Source organism: Rhinolophus sinicus, linkage group LG04 (assembly GCF_036562045.2).
Source record: "Rhinolophus sinicus isolate RSC01 linkage group LG04, ASM3656204v1, whole genome shotgun sequence".
Taxonomy (NCBI): Eukaryota; Metazoa; Chordata; class Mammalia; order Chiroptera; family Rhinolophidae; genus Rhinolophus; species Rhinolophus sinicus.
The window spans coordinates 141737293-141760144 of record NC_133754.1 but is presented as its reverse complement, the minus strand read 5'-3'; the positions used below and the strand labels follow the sequence as shown (position 1 = coordinate 141760144).

The 22852-nt window shown below is 42.5% G+C and overlaps 1 protein-coding gene across 8 annotated transcripts in view; it reads right to left on the bottom strand.

The window, feature by feature from the left end:
- TJP2 (tight junction protein 2) overlaps positions 1–7670 on the bottom strand; it is a 112449-nt gene extending 104779 nt beyond the window's left edge. For 5 of the 8 annotated variants that reach the window (XM_019730483.2, XM_074330522.1, XM_074330519.1 and 2 more), the window contains exon 1: positions 7538–7670. Coding sequence is in view for 1 of the 8 variants with exons in the window: in XM_019730413.2 (XP_019585972.2) it covers positions 7259–7308 (50 nt within the window). In the remaining 7 variants the exon portion in view is untranslated. Of the gene's footprint in view, positions 1–7099 lie in introns of all 8 variants that reach the window. The other 3 variants (XM_019730492.2, XM_019730465.2, XM_019730413.2) reach the window with 3 other exon arrangements.
- Positions 7671–22852: the final 15182 nt, after the last annotated feature.

Below are 22852 nucleotides of genomic sequence, written 5' to 3'. Positions count from 1 at the left end.
TTTCCCTTTGCTGACTTTGCCTTGCATCCTTTCACTGTAATGATCACAGTGGTAAGTATATGCTAAGTCCTGTGGGTGCTCCTACCGAATCATAGAGACAGGGTGGTAGTCGGGCTCCCAGCACACTGTCTCTCCACAGAAGCAGGACTGTGAAATACTCCCTGTCCAGTCCTGTCCACCAACCAGAGGGATCTCACATGCTGGGCCTGTAGGGCAGGCATGGAAAAGTGTGCGACTGGCTGCGTGGGACTGGGGACACCAGGCGAGTCTGATGTAGGCAGCTGTGCCACAGCTCCTGACCACACCAGCAAGACCCAGGCAGAGCTGGGCAGGTAGTTTACAATCTGATTAAACCCTTTCCCTCTGCTAACAGGTGCCTCCAAGATAACACAACACCCTGGGGGCAGGCTTTGATCTTTATCCCAAAACCAAGAGAAATGCCTTACATTCTCAGACACAATGAGGATTCCCTTAAGATAAAATATATGATAAAATTAGGAGATATTTGTCTCCATTTTGTAAAACCGAAGGAAAGGTGGAGCATAAGTCAGTTTCACAGGACTCACCATCCGTGGGCCACCATCCTTCTTGGATTTCTTTTCTGCAGCAAACCTGACCTTCATAACATGGATTGTCAGCACCTGCTCTCAGAATCGGCTTATACACCAAGTTATGCTAAGGAGACTAGACACATGGTAGCACAGATAGTAAAGCTATAAGCTGAGCAGGCAAAAGACAGACAGGAGGAAAACTAAAACTCGAGGGCTGCTCCTTGCACAAAGGACTCTTGCTTCTGGTGTACACAGCTCACGTTCGTTCAGGTTGATGATGATTAGTGACAGGCAAGAGGAGGAGCGTGGTCAGTTACGACCCCCGGACTGAGGCCTCTGGCCTATCTTACGAAGGGAAGTCCACACGTGACCCTGTGGACCCAAGCAGCACATGCACCTACAGGGCGATGCTGGACTTCCTGAAAGTGGTGCAAAGGCAAGACCTGCAAAGCCATCACAGCCACCATCCAGGTGACAGCCCAGTCCCTTCTCTGCAACCAACATCCCAGACACATCCTCACTCCCGTTTCCTCAGTGGGTGGGGCCCTCATTGGCTCTGGTGTCCTCATACCCCCTCTCCCCCCACCCCCGCACATTCCTTCCCTAACTCAGAGGCTGCTCTTCCAGCCACTGCTCCCCACCACATCCCTACATTTCAGTCCTCAGCACTTGTCTGTGCCCCTCCACCCCCATGATACCCACTTCCCTGGCTCCACCAAGCTCCTGTGTGCACAGTATGCCCAGGCCAACCTCAAGCCTTACCCCTGCCCTCACCCTTGCTCTGTCCTACACTTCCAAAGGCCTCCAAACCACTGATGACCAGAGTGTGGCAGCATCAGCATCATCCAGGTACATATCAGAGATTCTGAGGGGCAGATCCTCAGGGCCCAAACCCAGACCTACTTGAATAGAAAACTCTTAAGAACTCAGGACAGGCCCAGCAGTGTTTTAACAAGCTCTCCAGGTGACTCTGATTTGGGCTAACGTTTGAGAACCACTGTACCACAGACTTCCACTTGCTTATCCCGTAGCTGTCTCAAACAATTCTCAAATGGAAATAATTTTCTTTTTCTAGATCCTGCTGACTTCCCTATTTCTCTTAATGCTACCTACATTTACCAGCAATATACGATCAAAACACCACAACCCAAGTTCAGTATACTGGGCCTCCAAAATGCAACAGTTGTTTTAAAAAATTCATGACTGATTTATAATTGTAGAGCATAAAGTTAATTCTCTGCATGACTATAGAGAGGGAAAAAAAGCACTGCCATGCAGCTTGGGAAAGAAAGAACAAAAGTATACTAACTCATACAAAAATGTTCATCAGTCTACCTCCTTTTGGAAGCACATGAAAATAAAATAAAAAGTACCCCAATAAAATAAAGTTTATTAATATTTTTAAATTGATTTTTATATTATTATATATTTTAATAGAGTGGACAGATATTAACCAAGGCAATATCAAACAATATTTTTAAATGTTTAAAATGTCTACCATTGTACCAATGCATTTTTCATTGTGTTATTAACATTTGAGAGGTGCATGATTTATTAGTGGGCATTAAATTGCCATGGAGAATAATACGTCCCTGCTACTGGCTCCCCTTCACCTCCAAGAAGCTGTACACTCATTACTTCTTCACTCATATCCTGTGAAACATCAGGTGTTACATGCACTAGGCCCCAAAGCAAATAAAACGATGTGTCAAAACTGAAATACATTTCAAAAGAGCAAAGGATTCAATTCACACTTTCAGTATTCTTCTAAACCATTGAAACTAGGGAATCTACTCAAAATTGGCTTTCTTCCTTATCTAGGTTTCCCTTGGAAAAGAATTTAAAAAAAAATCAAGAAAGAATGGCCTTATAAATAAGCACACAGAGGTGCTTCTCCATCATTAGCCATCAAACAAATATGAATCACAACTACTTCACACCAACTAGGATGGCTAAAATAAAAACAGGCACACAGAAAGTGCAGATGAAAATGTAGAGAAATTGGAACCCTCATGCATTGCTGATGAGATTGTAAACTGGTGAAGCCACTTTGGAAAACAGTCTGGCACTTCCTGAAAATGTTAAATACAGAGTTATCATATGTTTTCTACTTGTAGGTATGTACCCAAAATAAATGAAAACACATGTCCACACAACCTGTACATACAATTGTTCATAGCAGCATTATTCATAATAGCCAAAAAGTAGAAACAACCCAACAGATGAACGAACAGATGAATGAATACTGATGAATGAATAAAATGTGGTATAGACATACAATAGAGTATTATTTGGCAATACAAAGAATAAAGCACTGATACCTGCTACAATACAAACCTTGAAAACATGCTAAGTGAAAGAAGCCAGACATACCAACCACATGGAATTATATAATTTCCTTTATAGGAAATGTCCAGAATAGGCAAATCTATAGACAGAAAGCAGGTTGCTTAGGGTGGGGAGATAGGGGATTGGGAGTTGCCAGCTAAGGAGTGGAAGAGGTTCACGGAGATGTGGGTGATAAAAAACATACCCTAAAACTGATTGTCGTAATGGTTGCACAGCTCTGTACATATACTCAAAACCAATGAATTGTACACTTTAAATAAATTGTATGGAATGTGAATTACACCTCAATACAATTTTTTTTAAATGGCCTAAGGCTAGAATTACAAACAGACTCAGTTCACTAAAATGTGTTAGGTACCTCAAATGTGAGATTTTTTCTGTCCCCTTTGCATGTAAATTTCTCTCCAAAGAAGGTATGAGGTACTTTTTTATTATCATTTGACAATTTGCAAGCACTTTTACACATAAGGTCCTTTTGAGGCCTGACTATAATCTTAGAGGGAGATAATTGTTCCCCTAATTTGATATTCTGGGATGTGGCAGCTTGCCCATTTGAATGATCTTCATTCATCCTTTTCAATCAAAAGAAGCTGTAAATATGAGGTTTACTCCTGCTCAGTCAGCTGGTCAGGGTAGATGTCAGTTCTTCCACACCCAAATCCTGGGCCATGTAGGGTACCATGCAGACACTGTCAGGCCGATATGCATAGATGGCACGGCTGATCAAGCTCAACAAGGAGAATACCCATGACTTGATTCTTCTGGGAGCTGGCCCAGCTACACTAATGCTACATTCAAGCCAAGAATAATCTTAACAGATCACTCATCAGAGGTCTTGTGGTACCATGGAAAGAACCCTTTGCTCTTTTGGAACTTATTTGTGTTGGCTCATCTTCTTATTTGCCTCGGGGCCTAGTGCACATAGTACCTGACGTTCCAAAAGATATTAATGAATACACAGATTCTGAAGGTGAAGGGGAATTAGCAGACATTTATTATTCTACCATGGGACTACCATGGACAGAACCGTGGTCTAGAGTAGGAAGACCCAGGCTGGCTTCAGTTTTCTCATCGGTAAAACTGAAGAAAAAAAGAAATTCCTTGCTCAAGGTCATTGTGAAGATTTAATGAGAATATATCTGAAAATACTTGATTCACAATAGGCACTAAACAAGTGTTCGTTGACACTAAATCAAATAGCCCAATACATTGACGTCTCCTATGGTTTTTTCTGGACGTTCAGAATTATTAACCTCAGATCTTAAGAATGATGATGAACATCAAAAGGTGTTGATTAGATTTGCTAAGCCTGAGCCGACTGCCTAATTTTAAAGAATTCATTATTAATTTTATATCACGTTTAATATAAAATTGTACTCTCTTGTACCTTCAGATTAATTTTCCCATATCTTTGTTTGCATGCATGTGTATGTTTATCCTACCAACTCCCAAACCTAATTATACATCAGAATCACGCAAGGTGTGATTAAACCTACAGATTCCAATGCAGAGATTCTCACTCAGGTCTGGAGTAGTTGGGAGAGTTTCAGATTTTACTAAACTCCCCAAGTGATTCTCCAGGCATCGCTGAATCACTGAACAAACCATTCACTGGACACTTTCTAAGGAATTTTTTTCTCATGTGTGGACTACAAAATAGAATTTGTTCACCAAATAAAACACTGAACTATACTGCAATTCCAGAAGAGAACATAGTGGAGGAAGGGATAACCTTTTCTCTTTTGCCTTGCTAGAATTAAAAGGAAATAACAATCTGAAATCCTGTGAATGCAACAATCTACTAAAATGGGAGAAATCTACTAAATGGGAGGAATTTTCTGCCAAATCTTGCCCATTTGAATGATCTTCATTCATCATTTCAAAGGGACTTTTCAATCGAAGGAAGCTGTAAATTCCTTCCTACAAGCTGATAGCCTCATTCTGACGAGAAAGTCATAATACAAGAAAAGTCAAGGGTCTTAGAATGAGAAAAAGAATCTGGAAAGAATTTGAAGAATCTGCTATTATTTGGCTATGAGTTAAATCTTCCCAATATCCCTGGTCACTTATGTATTCTGAACCATAGTCTTGATCTTTAACAATGACTTTCTTAGATCAAGAATGAAACCACTTTTATTAGTTCGCAAATTCACATGCTCTCATCAAAAAGCATGCCCTCAAACCACAAGTTGGACAATTTTCAGTAGATGCCAACAGATGACTTTTCATTATTACAAGGTTTCCCTGAATTATACAAGCATTTTTTCAACTAGAAATAATGTTGTTGGACCATTAGATTCATTTAACATCAAAGCAGAAACAAAATAGTCTGGGGTATTTTACAAAAATTGTTTCAAATCTTCTTTCTATGACCTCTTCCATATACATATATATACCAAGCAACAACTTTTTTTCTTAACATTTATTTCAACTACTTTCAAAAATGAATTTGAGTCAGTGTAAAAATTTAAAAAACACACACTAAACTCAATATAAACAGGACATCTAAAATAAAACCAGTTAAAAGACGCACAGAGAGATTTTACCAGGCATCTACGCTTAGTTAATTAGTGCAGTTTGAGCCCTGGGTGGCTCCATTCTTTTCCAGCCAAAGCAAAAAAGAAACTCTCGTGGGTTAATGTTGTCTCTATTAAAAGAAAGCACATAGACTCTAAGAACCTGGAACTATAGTGCCTTGTTCACCAGGCCAGTGACCAAGGAATTTCCAAATGTTTGTTCATATTTTGGGAACATGATTTTACTTTTACTTTATATTCCTAATCAAACTTTTCTGTACTCTACAAAAAATATCATTAACCATCTCCAGAAACTCAGGGGTTGGGGATAGGGAGGAATGGAGTATTGTTTAATGGGTACAGTTTCTGTTTGGATGGATGAAAATGTTCTGGAAATGAATAGTGATGATTCACAACATGGTGAATGTACTTAATGCTACTGAATTGCATACTTGAAAATGGTTAAAAAGGTCAATTTTATGTTGTGTACATTTTATCATAACAGTAAAAGAATAAAAGTTTTGAGAAACAAAATCTCACAAGCTGGTATGCTACCTGTCCAAATCTTGCTAGGGACTCTGCCTGCCACCCTGGGGCGGAAGGGCTTTCTCCCACCAGCTGTAATGTGTTTGTCCTGGTCTGGCAAAAAGAAGGTTTAAATGTAGGACTGGATGGAAACGTGTATCACTGCATTAGACTAGACACAAAACCTCCGCTGGTGCTTCCCAAACATAAACATGCAAATGATCCCCTGGGGATCTTGATTCAGCAGGTCAATGTAGGGCCTAAGATCCTATATTTTTAACAGGTCCCCAGTGATGCCACTGCTGGACATGTGAAGCACCAAGTCCCCAGGGCACTTGAAAGTAAACAGAATGTCACCCTATCAGTCTAACCATCTAGAACCAGGTCCCCTCACCGGCCAACACAGAGGGTTGATCTTATCTTTCAAGCCAATTGGTGGTTAAGGACGTAATTCACCTCCCAACCACCATCTGTAAAAGTGCGTTGAGAAACTTGGATAGAAGGGGGCTCCCGAGAGTACCCACCCACCTCGGGGAGTAAGCAGCAGCTACAGATGATATGTAAGCATAATTGACACGGGCAGTTTCGCAGAAAGCCCTTATGCAGACTTCAAAACAATCTTGAAACTACCCTTCTCAAGCTCGAAGAATGCCTGGAATTCAGTGGCCTTTATCCAACATAAAGATTCGCAACTCAGTTTTAACTGGGTTCCCTATAGAAGAACCTTGCAATGGAGCCCTAGAGAACTGACAACGCCCAGCATGTTGACAAGTTCGCCTCCTCCCCCTTACAAGTGGGTCAGAAAGTGCAAAAAAAAAAAAAAAAAAAAAAAGGTTCTCCAAGGCGTGCACAGATCCTGGCTCTGCGGGCCCGTGAGCCCTCCAGGGCTATAGTCAAGCTCCCAGGTGTGCGGAGAATTTTCAAGGCCCGCAGCTGAAACTCCGCTGGCAGCTCAACTCACCCTGGACCCGCGTATACCCAAGGCACCAGCTCCGGCCCCCTCCAGATAGTACTGCAAACAAGGGCTGTGCCAACAGAAACTCAGAGGCCCTTTAAATCTGGTTAAAGAGAAGCTCAACAGGAAGTGAACCAGTTCCCATCCCTTGAGGGCGATGGAGCAAGGCCAGGTAGGAAAAAGAAAGTGACTGTCTCAAGTACCTGTAGTTGTCCCAGGTGCGTGCTCGAACCCGCTTCCAGAAGATTCCCCAAGAGAAACTCTATGAAGCGCTGTTACACACACCTCCGGGGGGCGAGAGAGGGGCGGGGAAGCAAAAATCTGCTAAGCATCCCACAAAAAGGGACAAAAAATATCAATACCCAATAAAGTAGACCCCGCGGAGATCTGGAGCGGAGGCATCAACTCGCATTTAGTCGCGCTGCCCCTCACCTCCGTCCGCACAACGGATCCAGGGTGCCAGCCACACACCCCGCGAATCCATCCCTCGCTAAAGTCGGGGCAAGAGGGAGGTCTCCTTGGCGACGCCCGGGCTGCGGCGCCTGGGGCGCCTCTCCTCCCGCCGCGCGGCTGGCAGCGCCGGGACGCCCTGCCCGCGCTCCCGGGCCGAGGAGGGAGAGGGCGGTGGGTGCACTACTCGCCTGGAGGTGGGTGGCGGCCGCGGTCGGCGGAGTCGGGCGCGGGGTGAAGGCAGCTCTGGGCGACGCTTGGACGCGCTCCGACGCGGCACTGGCTGCTGGGCCGCTGTCGCCTGCGCTCCCCGCGCGCGTCTCTGGCGGCGCCTTGTCCGAGCCGCAAGTGCGGGAGGCTGCCCCGGGAATGGGCGGGCGTGAGTGGCCTCAGCGGCCGCTCCTGTGTATTATTGTGACTCAAGCTATTTCCTGTTTGGAGGTTTGGGAGAAAGAAAAAAAAAAAAAACCCAAGGTGGGGGCAGGGGAGTTGGGCAGCGGCGAGCCAGAAAGCGGCGTCCCAGAGGGGACGGGGGTGCACAGAGGCTGTCACCTGCTTCCACGAGACCCCGAGGGTGCCAGGTGCGCGAGCCCCGGCAAGGAGACGCAGTTTATTGCAACTTCGGGGTGTCGGGAAGGACGGAGAGGGTCCACCCAGTGGTGGGATATGGGCTGCGGCCGCAGGAACCGCCTGGTCACTCCAGCCAGCGCGCCCACTGACCTGCCTCTTCCCTTCTCTGCAAAACTGCGCTGAGCTTTCTTCCCGCCCAGGGCAAGCGGAATGGGCTGTGCTGCTTCCTTTATTCTTGCCTCGGGTGGGCTTTCTAATCCTCTCCCGGGGTGTGCGCTAGAAAAGGGGTAGCTCCGCCACTCTTCAAAACACCACAGGTGGGAGGGTTGTGGGCCATTGTGTGTCTGGTGGTGTTGGGGGCTTTGTTTTTGGGCAGGGATGTGAAGCAGGGTAAGGATTTTGGTGGAAAGTTTTGAGATCGGCTTCCGCTCCCCTCCCCCACCAACCTCACCCTTAACCGGGATCACAGGGTCTGAGGCCCCAATCCGGAAATACCGGTTCCTCCCGCTGGGACAATAGGTGAGGGCGGGAGTGCTAACCCCGGAGGCTGCTTAGTCACAGCCGGAATCCCTGCTCTGCCGGGAAGGCAGAATCTTCCTAGTTAGTGCCCGACTGCACCTGGCTAGCAGGTGAAGCTTTCATCCAGTCTTGTTAAAAATCCTGGGAAGGGAATGGGGAGTTGCTGTTTAATGCGTGCGGAGTTTCAGTTCAGGATGATGAAAAAGTTCTGGATGGTGGTGGTGTTTGCACAACAGTGTGAATGTACTTAATGCCACTAAATTGTATGCTTAAAAATGGTTAAAATGGTCAATTTTATGTTATGCATATTTTACCATAAAAGAAAAATTCCTGCGAGGGTCATGCCTCCTTTTTTCTAGACAGCTTTGCTTATGACTGCCAAACCCTCCTTCCCTCCTCCCTACACAAACCTTTGCCTGTAATGCAATGAGTAACAGTGCTTCTTAGACAACTCAGGTTCACTTACTTTAGACCTCTGTGGGTCCCTATCAACAAGTTATTCCAAGAAGTGGGTAGATTGAGCCTAGAAAACAGTACAGTTTTTTAAAAAATGAAGAGTAGTTTGTCAGAAACAAAGTGTTAGCAACATGAATAAAGGTGTAGATAGTACACCACTTTATCTAAGAAAGGAGAAACAAACATACATGCGTTTGCTTATGTTTTTTTTTTTTTATGGAAGGAGAAATTAATAAATAAAATGGTTACCTATTTGGGAGAGAGGGAAAAGATGCGAAATACAAAATAGTAGCTTCCCTGACTATCTTGTTTTGTAGGCTTGACTTTGGCATGATATAAATTTTGCACAATTATGAAAAATTTAAATCAAAACTTTAAAAAGCAAAATGCAACAAATGAATGTGGGTATCAACTTGGTGGCTTAACCATGTAAAGGGAAATTTTGTCAAGTGACTTTAAAACACAGTTATTTGCCTCTACATCCCTTAGGTATATGCTCTAGGATGGAGAGAATGTTAAAAACAACAACCAAAAAAATCCTGCTTTTCAGTCATCATAGTGTTACTAAGTAATTATGTTAATGCTTTAAGAATAAAGATTTTTTTCAGTATAAAAGATAAATATAAAATCAAAGTAGCAGTTAATATTAAATTTGAATTGGAATTATAATTTAGAACTCATGATATATTTTTCTTTAAAAAAAAATAATTCCAAGGTCTGTTTTACTCAAAACACCTACCACCAAGCGACCAACCTGGTAGGTGGTCACTGCAACAACTTCTAGATGGTCTCTATGCAGCTTCATGCAGAAATAACGTGAAAGAGCCTCACCTCGTACCTCCCACCCCAGTTTCTCTGTTAATGCCAGTGTGGGGAATCCACGGAAACTTGGTGCCCAAGCATACACCACCCCGAAGAGTGGTTGAGTTAATGTTTCATGGTCTAACCTTCCACCAGTGGGGGATAAAACCTGATAAGTAAATATTCTTCCCTTTTCCCCCAGGATGAATGATCCTGAGACTCAGTCTATATCATTTCTCAGAAATCAAGCCTCGCGGAGTCAACCAATCAGATGCCTGCAGCAGCCGCCTGCTGGGTGAGGCTCCCTGGAATTGGCTCTCTCTGTGTCCCAGTCCCTCACTCCTTTCTCAAGGACCATGCTCCCCAATAAAGCCCACGTTTCAAGCCTTTGCTTCCTGGGAAACCCAGGCTAAGATATATACAAACTGTATCTCGAGATAACCAAATAGTTGGTGAGGAAATGATTCTACTCAGTAAATAAGGAATGAACAAAATTTGAACCCCAGCATTTTCCAAAACCCTAATAAAATAATGGATCAAGGCCACTGACGTCACAGCAAACATCGCCAGACATTATGTGCCATCTGACGGAAATGCACAACACTACACGTGATACAATCTTGCCCCAAAAAAGCAAATCAGAGTCTGATCAAGCTTCTAGATCCAACTGCCAATTTATAGGAAGCACTGGAAGAGAGGAATGTGTTAACATTACTACTGGGGTAGGATCAACAAAATCCAGAATGTGGGAAACTCGAAAAGGCAAATGACCCACTTTCCTCAACAAGTAGCAAGGCATTCAACATGCAGGGGGAAGAAACCTATAGATCAAAAGACTTAAGTAATGTCCGTGAAATACAATGTGTATTTCTTGTTTGGGTCCTCATTCAAGCCAACCAGCCACTAAAAAAATAATGAGATAATGGGAGAAACTTGATATTCCCTAAATTAGTACAAAATTAGGAAATTTAAAAAAATGTTTTAATCCATGCCATTGACTTAATCTAGTACATGGTGTTGATGCTGCTACCACATGTGTTTGGGTGGTACATTTATTTTATATACACACTCATATGTATATACACAAAATAAAACACCTGTTGAATTTACTTCTGTATCTGAAATTAACATTTCAAAGAAGAGTAGGATTTTGGATTTTCTTCTAATGTGTTCGGGTTGTAAGAAAAGGACTCTGGCTGGCATATCTGGTCACTGACATTATCTTTGTTTTTCCCACCCACTCGTTTCATTCTGGGTACATGTTGTATGTATTCCTTTGTCTGTGCTTTCCTGTCACCAGCAAAATGCATCTTCAGTAACTCATAAACATTTCCACTCTGAAGCCTAAACATTTCAAAATCTGTTCAAGGAAACAAAGAGACGCCTCCATGGGCCACAGGGGCAGTGTTGTGAAAAATGGGGCAAGAACTCTGGGTTCTGACTGAGAGCTCAGCAGAGGTTTCCTCCCTGCCACTGGCACCAACGCAGTCCCATAGAAACCATCTTGCCTTCCCTGGAGACAAAGCCCTATTCTGCTGCCTCCTGTGACAGGGAGCTCTTGTGTTTTGTGTCCTGAGGTTCTGAAACTGATACTGTGCTTCACCGGCAGGCTGGAGAGACAGGATGGGGAAAGGGTCAAATCACAGTCTAAAGTGGGGCACTGCCTTGATAAGACAGGTGTTTTCTTTACTGGCAATATGTGCACCACAGCGCCCCAGAAAGAGCTTTGTTCCTCGTCTTGACTTTGTTTCTACCTGCTGCCTGTGTGACCTTGAGTTTCGCATTTAACTTCTCTGAGTCTCAACTTTAGTCTCCTCACTCTTTGACCCAGCAACTCCATTTCTAGGTATCTATCCCCCCATCCTCAATACTCACACAAATATTGAAAGAAATATATTTAAAAATGCGTAGTGCTCTGTGTTGGAATAGCAACAACAACAAAATTAAATTAGAATTAAATGGCATCAAAAGATTTTCTGGATAAACAATTGTACATCTGCACAATGTGCTAAATGTATTTTGGTCCCTTTCAGGATAGTTTTCTGTGTGGACTCTTCAAAGGTTTGCTTTGTTTCCACAATGAATATTCAATGAATTCAAGTTACAAATCTCAAACCCTGCTTGTTCTATAGGCTTAACTCTACATGTTTTGTTATTCTGTTTTGTAAGTCTAGCTGTCATTTTAACTTACAAAATTTTATTATGTAATTTTTGGATACATACAAATTAATGTACGTAACATCTATATAAGCTTGGGAGCATATCATAAAATGAATACATGAATCCACCACACAGTTAATTGATTGAATTACCAGTGCTTTTGACCACACCACATGCTTCCAAATCCTTTTCCTGCCTCTCCATCCATTTTAAGGGGATCACTACTCAAATTATGTAGTCAATTAAAGAGAAAGTTTTACCAAAACATGTAATCTTCCTAAACAATGTATTGTTTGGATTTGCTTCTTTTGAGCTTTTAACAAATAGAATCACACTGTATTTAGTTTTTTGCAACCAGTTTGTTTCATTGCAAATTATATATCTCAGATTTATTCACATTGCTAAGTATAGCTATATTTCATCCAATGTTATTGCTGTGCAATATCCCATTTCTATATTTGATTTTAAATTTTCCTTTGGATTACAAGATGCCCACCCTCTTAGGCAGACAATTACTTTGTTGGTCAACTTTGAAGAAAAGATGTCAGATCATCACAACATCAGAGTTGGTAGACAACAAGAGTGATTCTTCTTTTCACCCCCCCATAGCAATACATATATCATCCCATGTTATTTGGGGGTTTTGCCTTCTAAGTACATCCAACATTTTTTACTGTGCTAGTCTTTCCACTATTTTGTATGTTTGAAATTTTTCCTATATAAAAAGGAGGGAGTTGAAATGATATCTGGATGTCTTTCTTGGCTTTGTCTGATTTGGGGAGTCACAACTTTTTAAGGTGTATCTGCCGAGGAATGCTCTCCATCAGTTAAAAACAGTATATATGAACAGTTTATTTGAACCAATAAGTATAAATCTCCAAGATGCATTGCTAAGGATAAAGGCAAGTTGCAGAACAATGCATATGGTATGAATGTGTTTACATATTAAATACATGTGTACATATGCAAATGAGTAGGGAAAGGGCTGGAAGGAGGCTCAGCATCCTGGTTCATGGGAAAGGTGAGTGGGAGAGGCTGTGATTTAGGGGGATGGGCAATGGTGGTGAAGACTGACATACACGTTTTGGGTGCTATTTTGAATTTAATTAAAAGCAAAAATAAAACAAATGCATGGGGGTGGACTAGAAGATCTTTCAGTTACCCTCTGGTTGACACTTGCAGTGACCCTATTGGGATGGAGGACACCTGTTTTGATGGGGACTTGGTGAGAGGTCTTGCTCACAGTGTCCTGGTGCTTCCTGAAGATTGAATGGGGACAGCTGCAGCTCTCAGAAACAGGCTGGCCATGAAACCTTGGGTCACGTGACTGCTGAATGCTCTTTCAACACTGAACCCTGGCCTCACTCACACCTGTCTGGCCTGAGGGCAGGGCTGCCCCTGGGCCTGGAGATCCCGCAGTAAGCTTGCTAGTTGATTAAGGGATTCTTCCACTGAAATCCCAGGTCCCTCCTCCATGGGACCAAGGCAGGCAGTAGCCCCTCCTTCTCCCCACGCAGAAGCAGAAATGGGGCAGGTCAACACCATACATGTAGCTACCAGTCACGGTGTTGAGAAGAAAGGCAAGAAGAGTAGCCCAAGGCGTTCCCTTCTCCATGCTCAGCAATCACTGGGTTAATTAATTTGAGCCCCTTTAACACACTTTATAGTCCACCTATATTGCTGTTGATACCCTAGGTTGTGCACTGTATAATTCTGTATAGAGCCAGGGGGTACCTCTAGATTCATTGTTCCTATGGCCAAAGCTTTGGATGTTTTTCTTTTTCTTTTAAACTTTATTTAAGTGTGTTTTTCCAGGACCCATCAGCTCCAAGTCAAGTAGTTGTTTCAATCTTCTTGTGGAGGGCACAGCTCACGGTGGCCCATGTGGGGATTGAACCAGCAACCTTGTTTATAAGAGCACTGCTCTCTAACCAACTGAGCTAAGCGGCCGCCCTGAACATTTTTCTAAGAGAAATGTCAGTTCAAGTAAGTGGCGCACTGCCTGCTTTATGGCATTCAACGACGTTACTTACTTGGACTTTGACAAACGGCTCATAAAGAAATAGTACTTTGTGTTGGTCACTTGTTAACAGGTCAAAGATCACTGTAGCTTTAGTTAAGCCTCTGGTGAACACTAATTTTAATAAGCAGAGGAGTTTCACTGGAGCTGCGATTGCCTCTGAATTTCCAGGGAGAAAGATGGAGACAGAAATATATAGAGAGATATAGATAGAGATAAATTCATTGAATGACTTTGCAGAAAACAAGGATCTAATTACTTAGTGTAATGTAAAAGTCATCTTTCTCATTAGGAGGCTCAAAAAGCTCTAAACAACCAAATAATGTTAATAGTTCTGTCATAATTACAACTAACATTGTATAGGTCAGGTGTATGGGCCACGCATGGAAATTAGAAGCTGAGATACAGAGGAGTTACTTATTATGCATCGGGTAATAGTGGGGGTAGCGGTGACATGACCAAAATAATGGGCTCACATTTTAATGGGTACTTATTTGGCGTAATATGCCTGTGACACTAAACTGAGCTTGCTAATTGATTAAGGGATTCTTCCACTTAAATCAATAGCAACAATTTGGAAACAATAAAAACCAGGGCAAGTGAGGGTATGGTGAAACTGCTACATTGTTATTGCCATTGTAAACTGTGCCTGCCTTTCAAAAAGAGTTTTCATAAAATGCATCAAGACTTGTAAAAAAAATTGCCCAAATTATTTGGCTCTGTCATTTTACCCTGGGCCTCTATCTTGAGACCATAGTACAAATGCAAGAGAAAACTATGTGCACAAAACTTGCCATCAAAACATTCAGAAGAGCAAAAAACTGAAAACAATGGGAAGACCTGGCAATTAAGGGAAAGTTAAGTAAATTAAATCATATTCACAAAAAGGAACATTATATAGGCATATGTACGTAGGTTAACTATGAAGTATGTAGCAATATTTATTCAGTCAACAAATACATATTGAGCCAGCTTTACTATATCGTGTTAAATACAGGTGACACAATGATGAACAAAAAATGGAGGTTTTGCCCTCATGGAGCTTGTGGATAATACTTGCAACGTAATATTCAGTGTAAATGACAGAATACAAAATTCACATACTTTGATTATCACGATGCAAAAATGAAATGCATTGGCCAAAGGACAGTAACAAAAATAAACCAAAATGCAAGCTAAGTTTTATCTGGGGTATTTATGGCACAGATTGGTCCCTCCCTCCCTCCCTCTTCTCATTTTACAGATTGCATTCTGCATTCAGTATTTTTAAATTTACAATATTGTGAGACATACAGAAACATCAAGAAATACTATTGCTTGGGGCGGCCGGATGGCTCAGCTGGTTGGAGTGTGAGATCTGAACAACAAGGTTGCCGGTTCGATTCCCACATGGGCCAGTGAGCTGCGCCCTCCACAACTAGATTGAAGACAACAAGCTGCCGCTGAGCTTCCAGAGGAGCAGCTGGCCGGATGTCTCAGTTGGTTGGACCGCAGAGCACGAGCTCTTAACTAGATTGCCAGTTCAATTCCCGCATGGGATGATGGGCTGTGGTGGCCCCTGCAACTAGAAATTGAAAACAGCGACTGGACTTGGAGTTGAGCTGCGCCCTCCACAACTAGATTGAAAGACAATGACTTGACTTGGAGCTGATGGGCCCTGGAGAAACACACTGTTCCCCAATATTCCCCAATTAAAAAAAAATACTATTGCTAGCTGAAAAAAGCAGAATTATTAGTATGGATAGAATTTCTACAGTTCTGCATGCAGATGAACAGGGACTAAAAACACTAAAAACAATCATGCTAAAAGGAAAAGTATTATGAAAAGCCCTAGGGTCTGAGCTAACGCATTTTTCTTTTTAACAAATGCTTGTTAATGCTGTTGGTTCAAGGTCTCATAACAATGTGTCCTTTTAAAACAGACTTGGAGGAGTCTCTTCCTCTGCCAAGTCCAAGACCTCTAGAGAGGCACGTGGTACAGAGAAAGAGCAGGGGCGCTGGCGTCCCACTGGCCTGGGCACACGTCCCAGTGTAGTCACTTTCTAGTTGTGTGACTGAAGCAAGTTCGCTGGACCTACTTGAACCTGTTTTCCCTTTTAAAAATGAGGATAATATTACCCGCCTCTTAGATTGTTGTTAATGTTAGAAATTATATATCTATACATAGAGAAAAAAGCTCCAGAAGGATATTGTATCAGGATAACGACTGGTTACAAATAACAGAATCTCAACCGCAGTGGCCACCAAACAAGATAGGCCTTCCTTTTATTTCACATCAGAAAATATTTGGAGGCAGACAGTCCAGTTTTGCTATAGCAACTCTAAGGTTAAAACAGGGCACAAGCCTTTACCAGTCTTTCTGCCCTGCCATCTTTGCCTCTGGTTTCGATCCTTATAGGTCCTATATGGTTTCTTCACCTTCAGGCATCTACTTTTTGCATGGTGTAGGCAAAAGCTGGTGCCAGCTGAATCTGCCTATAAGCTTTCCTGGAATCTTTTCTGCTTACATCTGGCACAGTGACACATAATATGTGCTCAATAAATAATAGGTGTTGAATTGAAAAATTGAGTTGTCTCATCAAAATATGAATTCCTCTATGAATACTAAATCAAAAGTTAACTACTAACTTCTTGACTCAATATGACTAAACGCTCCTGTCAAGAAAGTTGTGTATGTTCCTTCACTAGTGTGGAAAAAAACAAAAATCACCCACAGTGCAGAAAAAACAAAAAGCTACTTACCTGGCTCCCAAGCCATCCTACAAACAACACTGTCCAGGTTGCTTGGCCTTGCAGTTGCTAATCTGAAACCCAGGAGATGGAAACCCGAGGTAGTCCAGTGTGTGGCCTGTTTGGAGAGCATGGTCCACACGCTTCCTCAGAAATGGAGGACCCACAGGTGCCACGTTAAACTTCCAGAAGAGATATGTCTTGAGTGTGGTTCTGACAATTGTTAGGCAGCCATGTCTGTGAGAAATTGTATCAAGAACTGAAAGAGTCACTAAAATGAGGAGCTGAGTTAATTATCCTTACCTGTGGTTCCCAAGGCAACAAGGCAACAACCCCCTTAGGATCCTGGGTAATAAGATCCTTTCAAACTCTCTTGGGAGATATCGGTTGTCTGTGCCCTACACCTGCCTTGCTGGATATGATTCATAAGGTTTCTGCCTTTTGGTGAGTCAGATAAAAACACCCTGCTTATTAGTACTAACTAGTGTGTTTTCTGGTCCCACTGCTATAAATATCCCCAAAGGACCTCTGGTTACAGACACCCACTGTGTGTAGAAGGATGTCATATTGAGCAATTCAGAAGCAGTCCTGATTCAGAGCATTGTGGCTAACTTAGGAGATTGGTTCGAGCAATTCCTCGCTTTTTTGGAATTACACAGAAAAAGGTAATATAGAGCCACAATTCCTTAGCCACAATTCTGAAATTTCAGAACTTTGTCTCAGAAACCAAAAGTTTGGTGCTTAAACTAATTTGGCAGCAAAATCTGACCTGAACTAATGATGTAAGTCTGTTTATGGTCCTTACTTATTCTAGTAGGTATAAATAATCATACATTTCACTGGGGACATATCCATGGATTTAATTATGGGGTACCACCCCTGACTCTGCAGGAAGTATGTCATGCTATGTATGGAAACCATATTTCTGAAAAACTCTGAATTCCAAAATATATGGCCCACATGTTTCAGATAAAAGATTGTGGACCTATAAAACCAAACCTCAGTTATTGATGGGTTATTCAGCACATCAAATTTCACTTGTAACACCATTATAAACTGTAGATTCTCTGCTTTCCCTGCCCAAACGTACAGTATGTCTAAGCCTGACTGTTGCATGCTGTATCAGCCTTGCAGAAAATTCTGCAGACTCATTATACACACCCCAAAATTGTTCTACTACGAATTTGCACTAGCTCTGCCTATGTTTACAAGGCCGGCCCTTCCTCACAGGCAGGACAACTCCATTTCCTCTTACTGCTTTTCATATCAATAAGAAAACAAGCATCCACCTAGGGCAAATACACTCAAGTTTCCCTGCAAGTTTCCAGGGGAAGCAAATTAGAACAACTAAAAGGAGAACATGTTCCTTTTCTTTTGTGTATTGCCCCATCTTCTTTATGTGGCTCTGGCATGGCACTTGGTTTTTTGACTGACTTCTGGACCCACTACTACAGCAAGGTCATTTTTCAAATATCCAGATAATTCAGAAATCATGATTTAGATCTTTCATTGAACAGGAATCAGGTGCAGAATGCAGAACACATGAAGTTTTCATGGATGACAAAATTATATATTGGGTGAATGGATCAAGCTTTAAAGGCCCTTTATTAAGGCTGAATAATATTCCATTATATCTATCATCTATCTATTTATCATCTATGTATATATGTATCTATATATCTCACATTTACTTAAAAATTAGAGGAGATATAGGCATTTCCCTGTTGTCCTCTGTACCCAGAACAATGGATTGTACTCAATAATGTATGACTAGTTGCTCCTGTCACAGATGAAACACATACCAATAGGCCAAAGGACATTCCAAAGACTACTCGTGACTCCTTACTCATATCTCATGGAAGAAAGTCCTTTAACTCAAACAGGAAAGTCAGTGGACTTCACAGCCTCATACGTTTGTATTCACAACTACCATGTACTCTCTGATGCAGGATCCCAGGACAGGTATGAAATCCTCCACAGGACGAAAGATCTTGTGCTTAGCACTCAACTGTCTGTCTCTTCATGGACCCAGGTTCGCCTCTTTACTAAATGAATTACTTCCTGGAGAAAGTAATTGTCCTTTGTGCTCTGGAGGTGGGGTTTCCGCTACACCAAACCTTTTTGTATCAGCTCTTACTAGGCTATTGTAACAGCCTTACTGTTTCCCTACTGTTTCCGGGGCCTAGACCTTGCTTCCCTGAGCTCAGAGGCTGTTCTCACTCTTCATTCAGGCTTCTGCTCAGAGTCTACTGTGTTAGAAAAGCCTTCAAGTACCCTATCAAAAAGAGCTCCGCCCAAACAAGTTCTGGAGATGGATGGTGGTCGTGGTTAGGGTTTCCAGGCGGGAATTCCCACCCATTCTCAAGAATATATTTCGCTTTCCCGTTCCCAAATCCTGAGAGAAGTTGGTTGCGAAATCGGGAAAATCGGCTCCTTGAACCCAGGTGGTTGGTAGTATCGGCCGTCACTTTGTGGAAACGATTCATCATGGAGAACAGAAAATAGTTTACATCTCGGGATTCGGGAACCGGAAAGTGAAAAAAATTCCTCAGAACGGGCGGGAATTCCCACCTGGAAACCCTAGTCATGGTTGTACAGCAATGTGAATGTACTTAATGTCATTTAATTATACACTAGAAAATGGTTAACATGGTAAATTTTATGTCACGTACATTTTACCTCAATTTTTTAAAAAGGAGGGAAAAAAAAACTCCACCCAGCATGTTCCATCCTTCTCACCTGCTTCCTTTCTCTTCTTAGTGCTTACCAGTGCCCGGCACTGTAACTGCATATGTCTGTTGTCTATATTCCTCCAGAAGGAAGCTCCAGGAAAGCAGGTGTTCCATTTGTTTTCTTCACTCTCATATTTGTGATACCCAGAACAGTGCCTGGAACATTGTAAATCCCCCTAAAGATGTTCTGAGGGCGGCCTGATGGCTCAGCTGGTTGGAGCGTGAGCTCCGAACAACAGGGTTGCCAGTTTGATTCCCACAGGGGCCAGTGAGCTGCACCCTCCACAACTAGAATGAAGGCAACGAGCTGCCGCTGAGCTTCCGGAGGGGTGGCTGGATGGCTCAGTTGGTTAGAGCGCGAGCTCTCAACAAGGTTGCTGGTTCAATTCCCACATGGGATGGTGGCCTGTGCCTCCTGCAACTAATGAGTGAAAATGGCGACTGGACTTGGAGCTGAGCTGCACCCTCTACAACTAGATTGAAGGACAATGACTTGGAGCTGATGGGCCCTGGAAAAACATACTGTGCCCCAATATTCCCCAATAAAAAATTTAAAAAGATTTTCTGAAGGAATGAATGAAAGCAAGTAAGCTAGGTCTCAAACTAGTATTCCCATCTCTAGTTTCTCTCCGTCTAATGCAATTCATCATAAACATTGACCCTAGAGTTATCTGAGTTATCTTTTTAAAAAATAGATCTGATACTATTCCCATCCCCCCAAACTCTCCCTGTTTAGAAGAAAAACAAACACTATTTTTAAAAAGAGAAGAAAACGGTAAGTGCTAACCATAGAATGTTACATACATAGATCGACTCTGAGAAATAACTTCCTAATTTCTCCACATGCCAAAGTCTCATGAAAGACTTAATTAAAAACACTGAGTCATAAGCTCTCCAACACCATGAGTAACAATCACAAAAAAATTCTTCAAACTAGCAGTGGCATAAAGTCCAAATTGAATAGATGGCTTGACATCTTAATTTCTTTGAATGAATGTAACAGTTCCAGTACAATAATTAATAAAGCCATGTAATTTGTAAGCATGTCTCCTCCTTCCCCCAAATAACTGCATGGAGCAGGAACAGAGGAGCGTAATCCAACTCCTCCGTAGCTACAGCGTCACGGCCTCTACAGTCTAGCCCCTATGTATCTTTTCCATCCCGTCCACCCAATGCTCCACACACTCCGGTGACACTTCTCTACTTATTTTATCCGATCCACGTTCTTACCCTGCTCACCTCTGCCCAAATCTCTCCCCCACCCAGCATGCCCCTGCTTCTCCCTCCAGCTGACCCCTTTCATGGAGTGCCTTTATCCTCCACCCTCTCCACCTGCCATAATTGCACTCAGCTTCCAAGGCCTTCTCCTCCAATCTTGCCCTACATCAAAAGCAATTGCAAATTTCCTTGAGCTCATATGGTATTTTTCTTTTAAGCCTCTCATTGAGCACTGTGTTTTGGATCCAAGTCACATATGCCTCTGCCTCTCTTCCCAGTTGTCAACTTTGACAGGAGTGTGGCCGTGTACACAATGGGTTCTCAAAGCAATCCTTGCTATGTGTGTCTTCAGAACGTCATACTCCCCTTCTAGACACTGTCAAGGCTATTGTTCCTCAGTTCTGGATATGGGTGCTGGTGGCTGTGGCCACAACACAATGGTGCCAGGTGTGACTTGATCGCAGGTGCCCATTGGCAGAGGGAAGAGACGGCCCTGTCTGCATGCACCTGATTGAACCCCTAGGCCCAGTGGAATTTCAAGGAGGGAGTCAAGAAGGTGGATGTTTACTGTGCGTCATCACAGGAAAATGAAGGCTTCTGATAAGCGGATCCTGAAACTGGGGAAGCAGAGCTTTGTCGGTGTTTCGCTTTGAGTCAGTGTGGAGAGAGAAGTCGGTTTCGACCCACAAAAAGCCCTATTGTCTGGTCCCCATCACCACACACATGTCTGTCTTGGGGCGGGGTCCTATCAACGGCCGGTGGAAGATGAGATGGAGACAGACACTCAATCTGGTGAACATCCGTTTGTTCTCTGTACCTGTGAGTCTGTGTCTATTTTGTTTGTTCATTTGTGTTGTTTTTTAGATTCCATATACGAGTTAAATGATATGGCATTTGTCTTTCTCTGTCTGACTTATTTCACTTAGCATAATACCTCTAGGTCCATCCATGTTGTTGCAAATGGCAAGATTTCATTCTTTTTTATGGCTGAGTAATATTCTACTGTATACATGTACCACCTTTTCTCTCTCCTTTTGTCTACCAATGGACACTTACGTTGCTTCCGTATCCTAGCTATTGTAAATAATGCTGCAAAGAATATAGGGTGCATGTATCTTTTTGAATTAATGTTTTGGATTGCTTCGGATAAATGCCCAGTAGTGGAATTGCCGCATCATAAGGTAGTTCAATTTCTAATTTTTTGAGGAACCTCCATACTGTTTTCTATCATGGCTGCACCAATTTACAACCCCACCAACAGTGCACAAGGGGTCCCTTTTCTTCACATCTTCACCAACACTTGTTTGTTCATTTATTGATGGTGGCCCTTCTGACAGGTGTGAGGTGATATCTCATTGAGGTTTCGATTTGCATTTCCCTGATAATTAGTGAGGTTGAGCATATTTTCATATATCTATTGGCCATCTGTATTTCTTCTTTAGAGAAATGCCTGTTCAGGTCCTCTGCCCATTTTTAAATTAGATTGCTTTTCCTAAGAACGTCATAACAGAAGTACAGTTGCTTAACATTCTCCTATGGACGTACACACCTGGGTTTTAAGTCTTATAATAAGTTGTAGTTATTACAATATTTAGTGGGAAATCAGCAGTGACTTACTGAACACCACCACTTAGCCCACCATATATGTGGTACAAATAAAATAAAAAAGCTTCTGGGTTTTGCCCTAGCAGTGTAGCAACACTGCTTTTCTCTTCTCCAAGAGAAACAGTAGGGAAATGCAAGAGGGTGAGTGAAATCTCCACTAGATCAATGGAGCACCAACCTGGGGGCCTCCAACTCCCAACCAGGCATCAAACCAGGAAAATGCTGCAATAGGACCTCCTCTTCCTAACTCTGCCCTCCGGCTCACTCTCTACTGTTCTAATTCCTCCTACCCACCACTTGCTGATGACCAGAAGACCTATTGAAAATGCACAATTGCTAGGTAGAATGATCTCCAGGGTATGTTGTACAGGAAAAAACAAAACAGAACCCGACATGCAGACCGGTTTGTACACTGTACTACTTACTACCTTTTAAGATTTAAACAGCCGCCCTACATATCCTTGTGTTAATACCAGGTGGTCTCTGTAAGCTTATAGTACACACTCTTTTCACTGCATTTTATTCGTTTACCTTTCTATTTCTTTCGTGAGATCACGACTTCCTTGAGAGGAAGGAATGCCTGTATTCACCTTTGTATCCTAGCATGTGGCTTGGATCAAACAGGCAATCAATAAAAGTCAGTTGAATAAATGAATATTAAATACAGGTATAAACACTGCCTTTAACAATTTCCT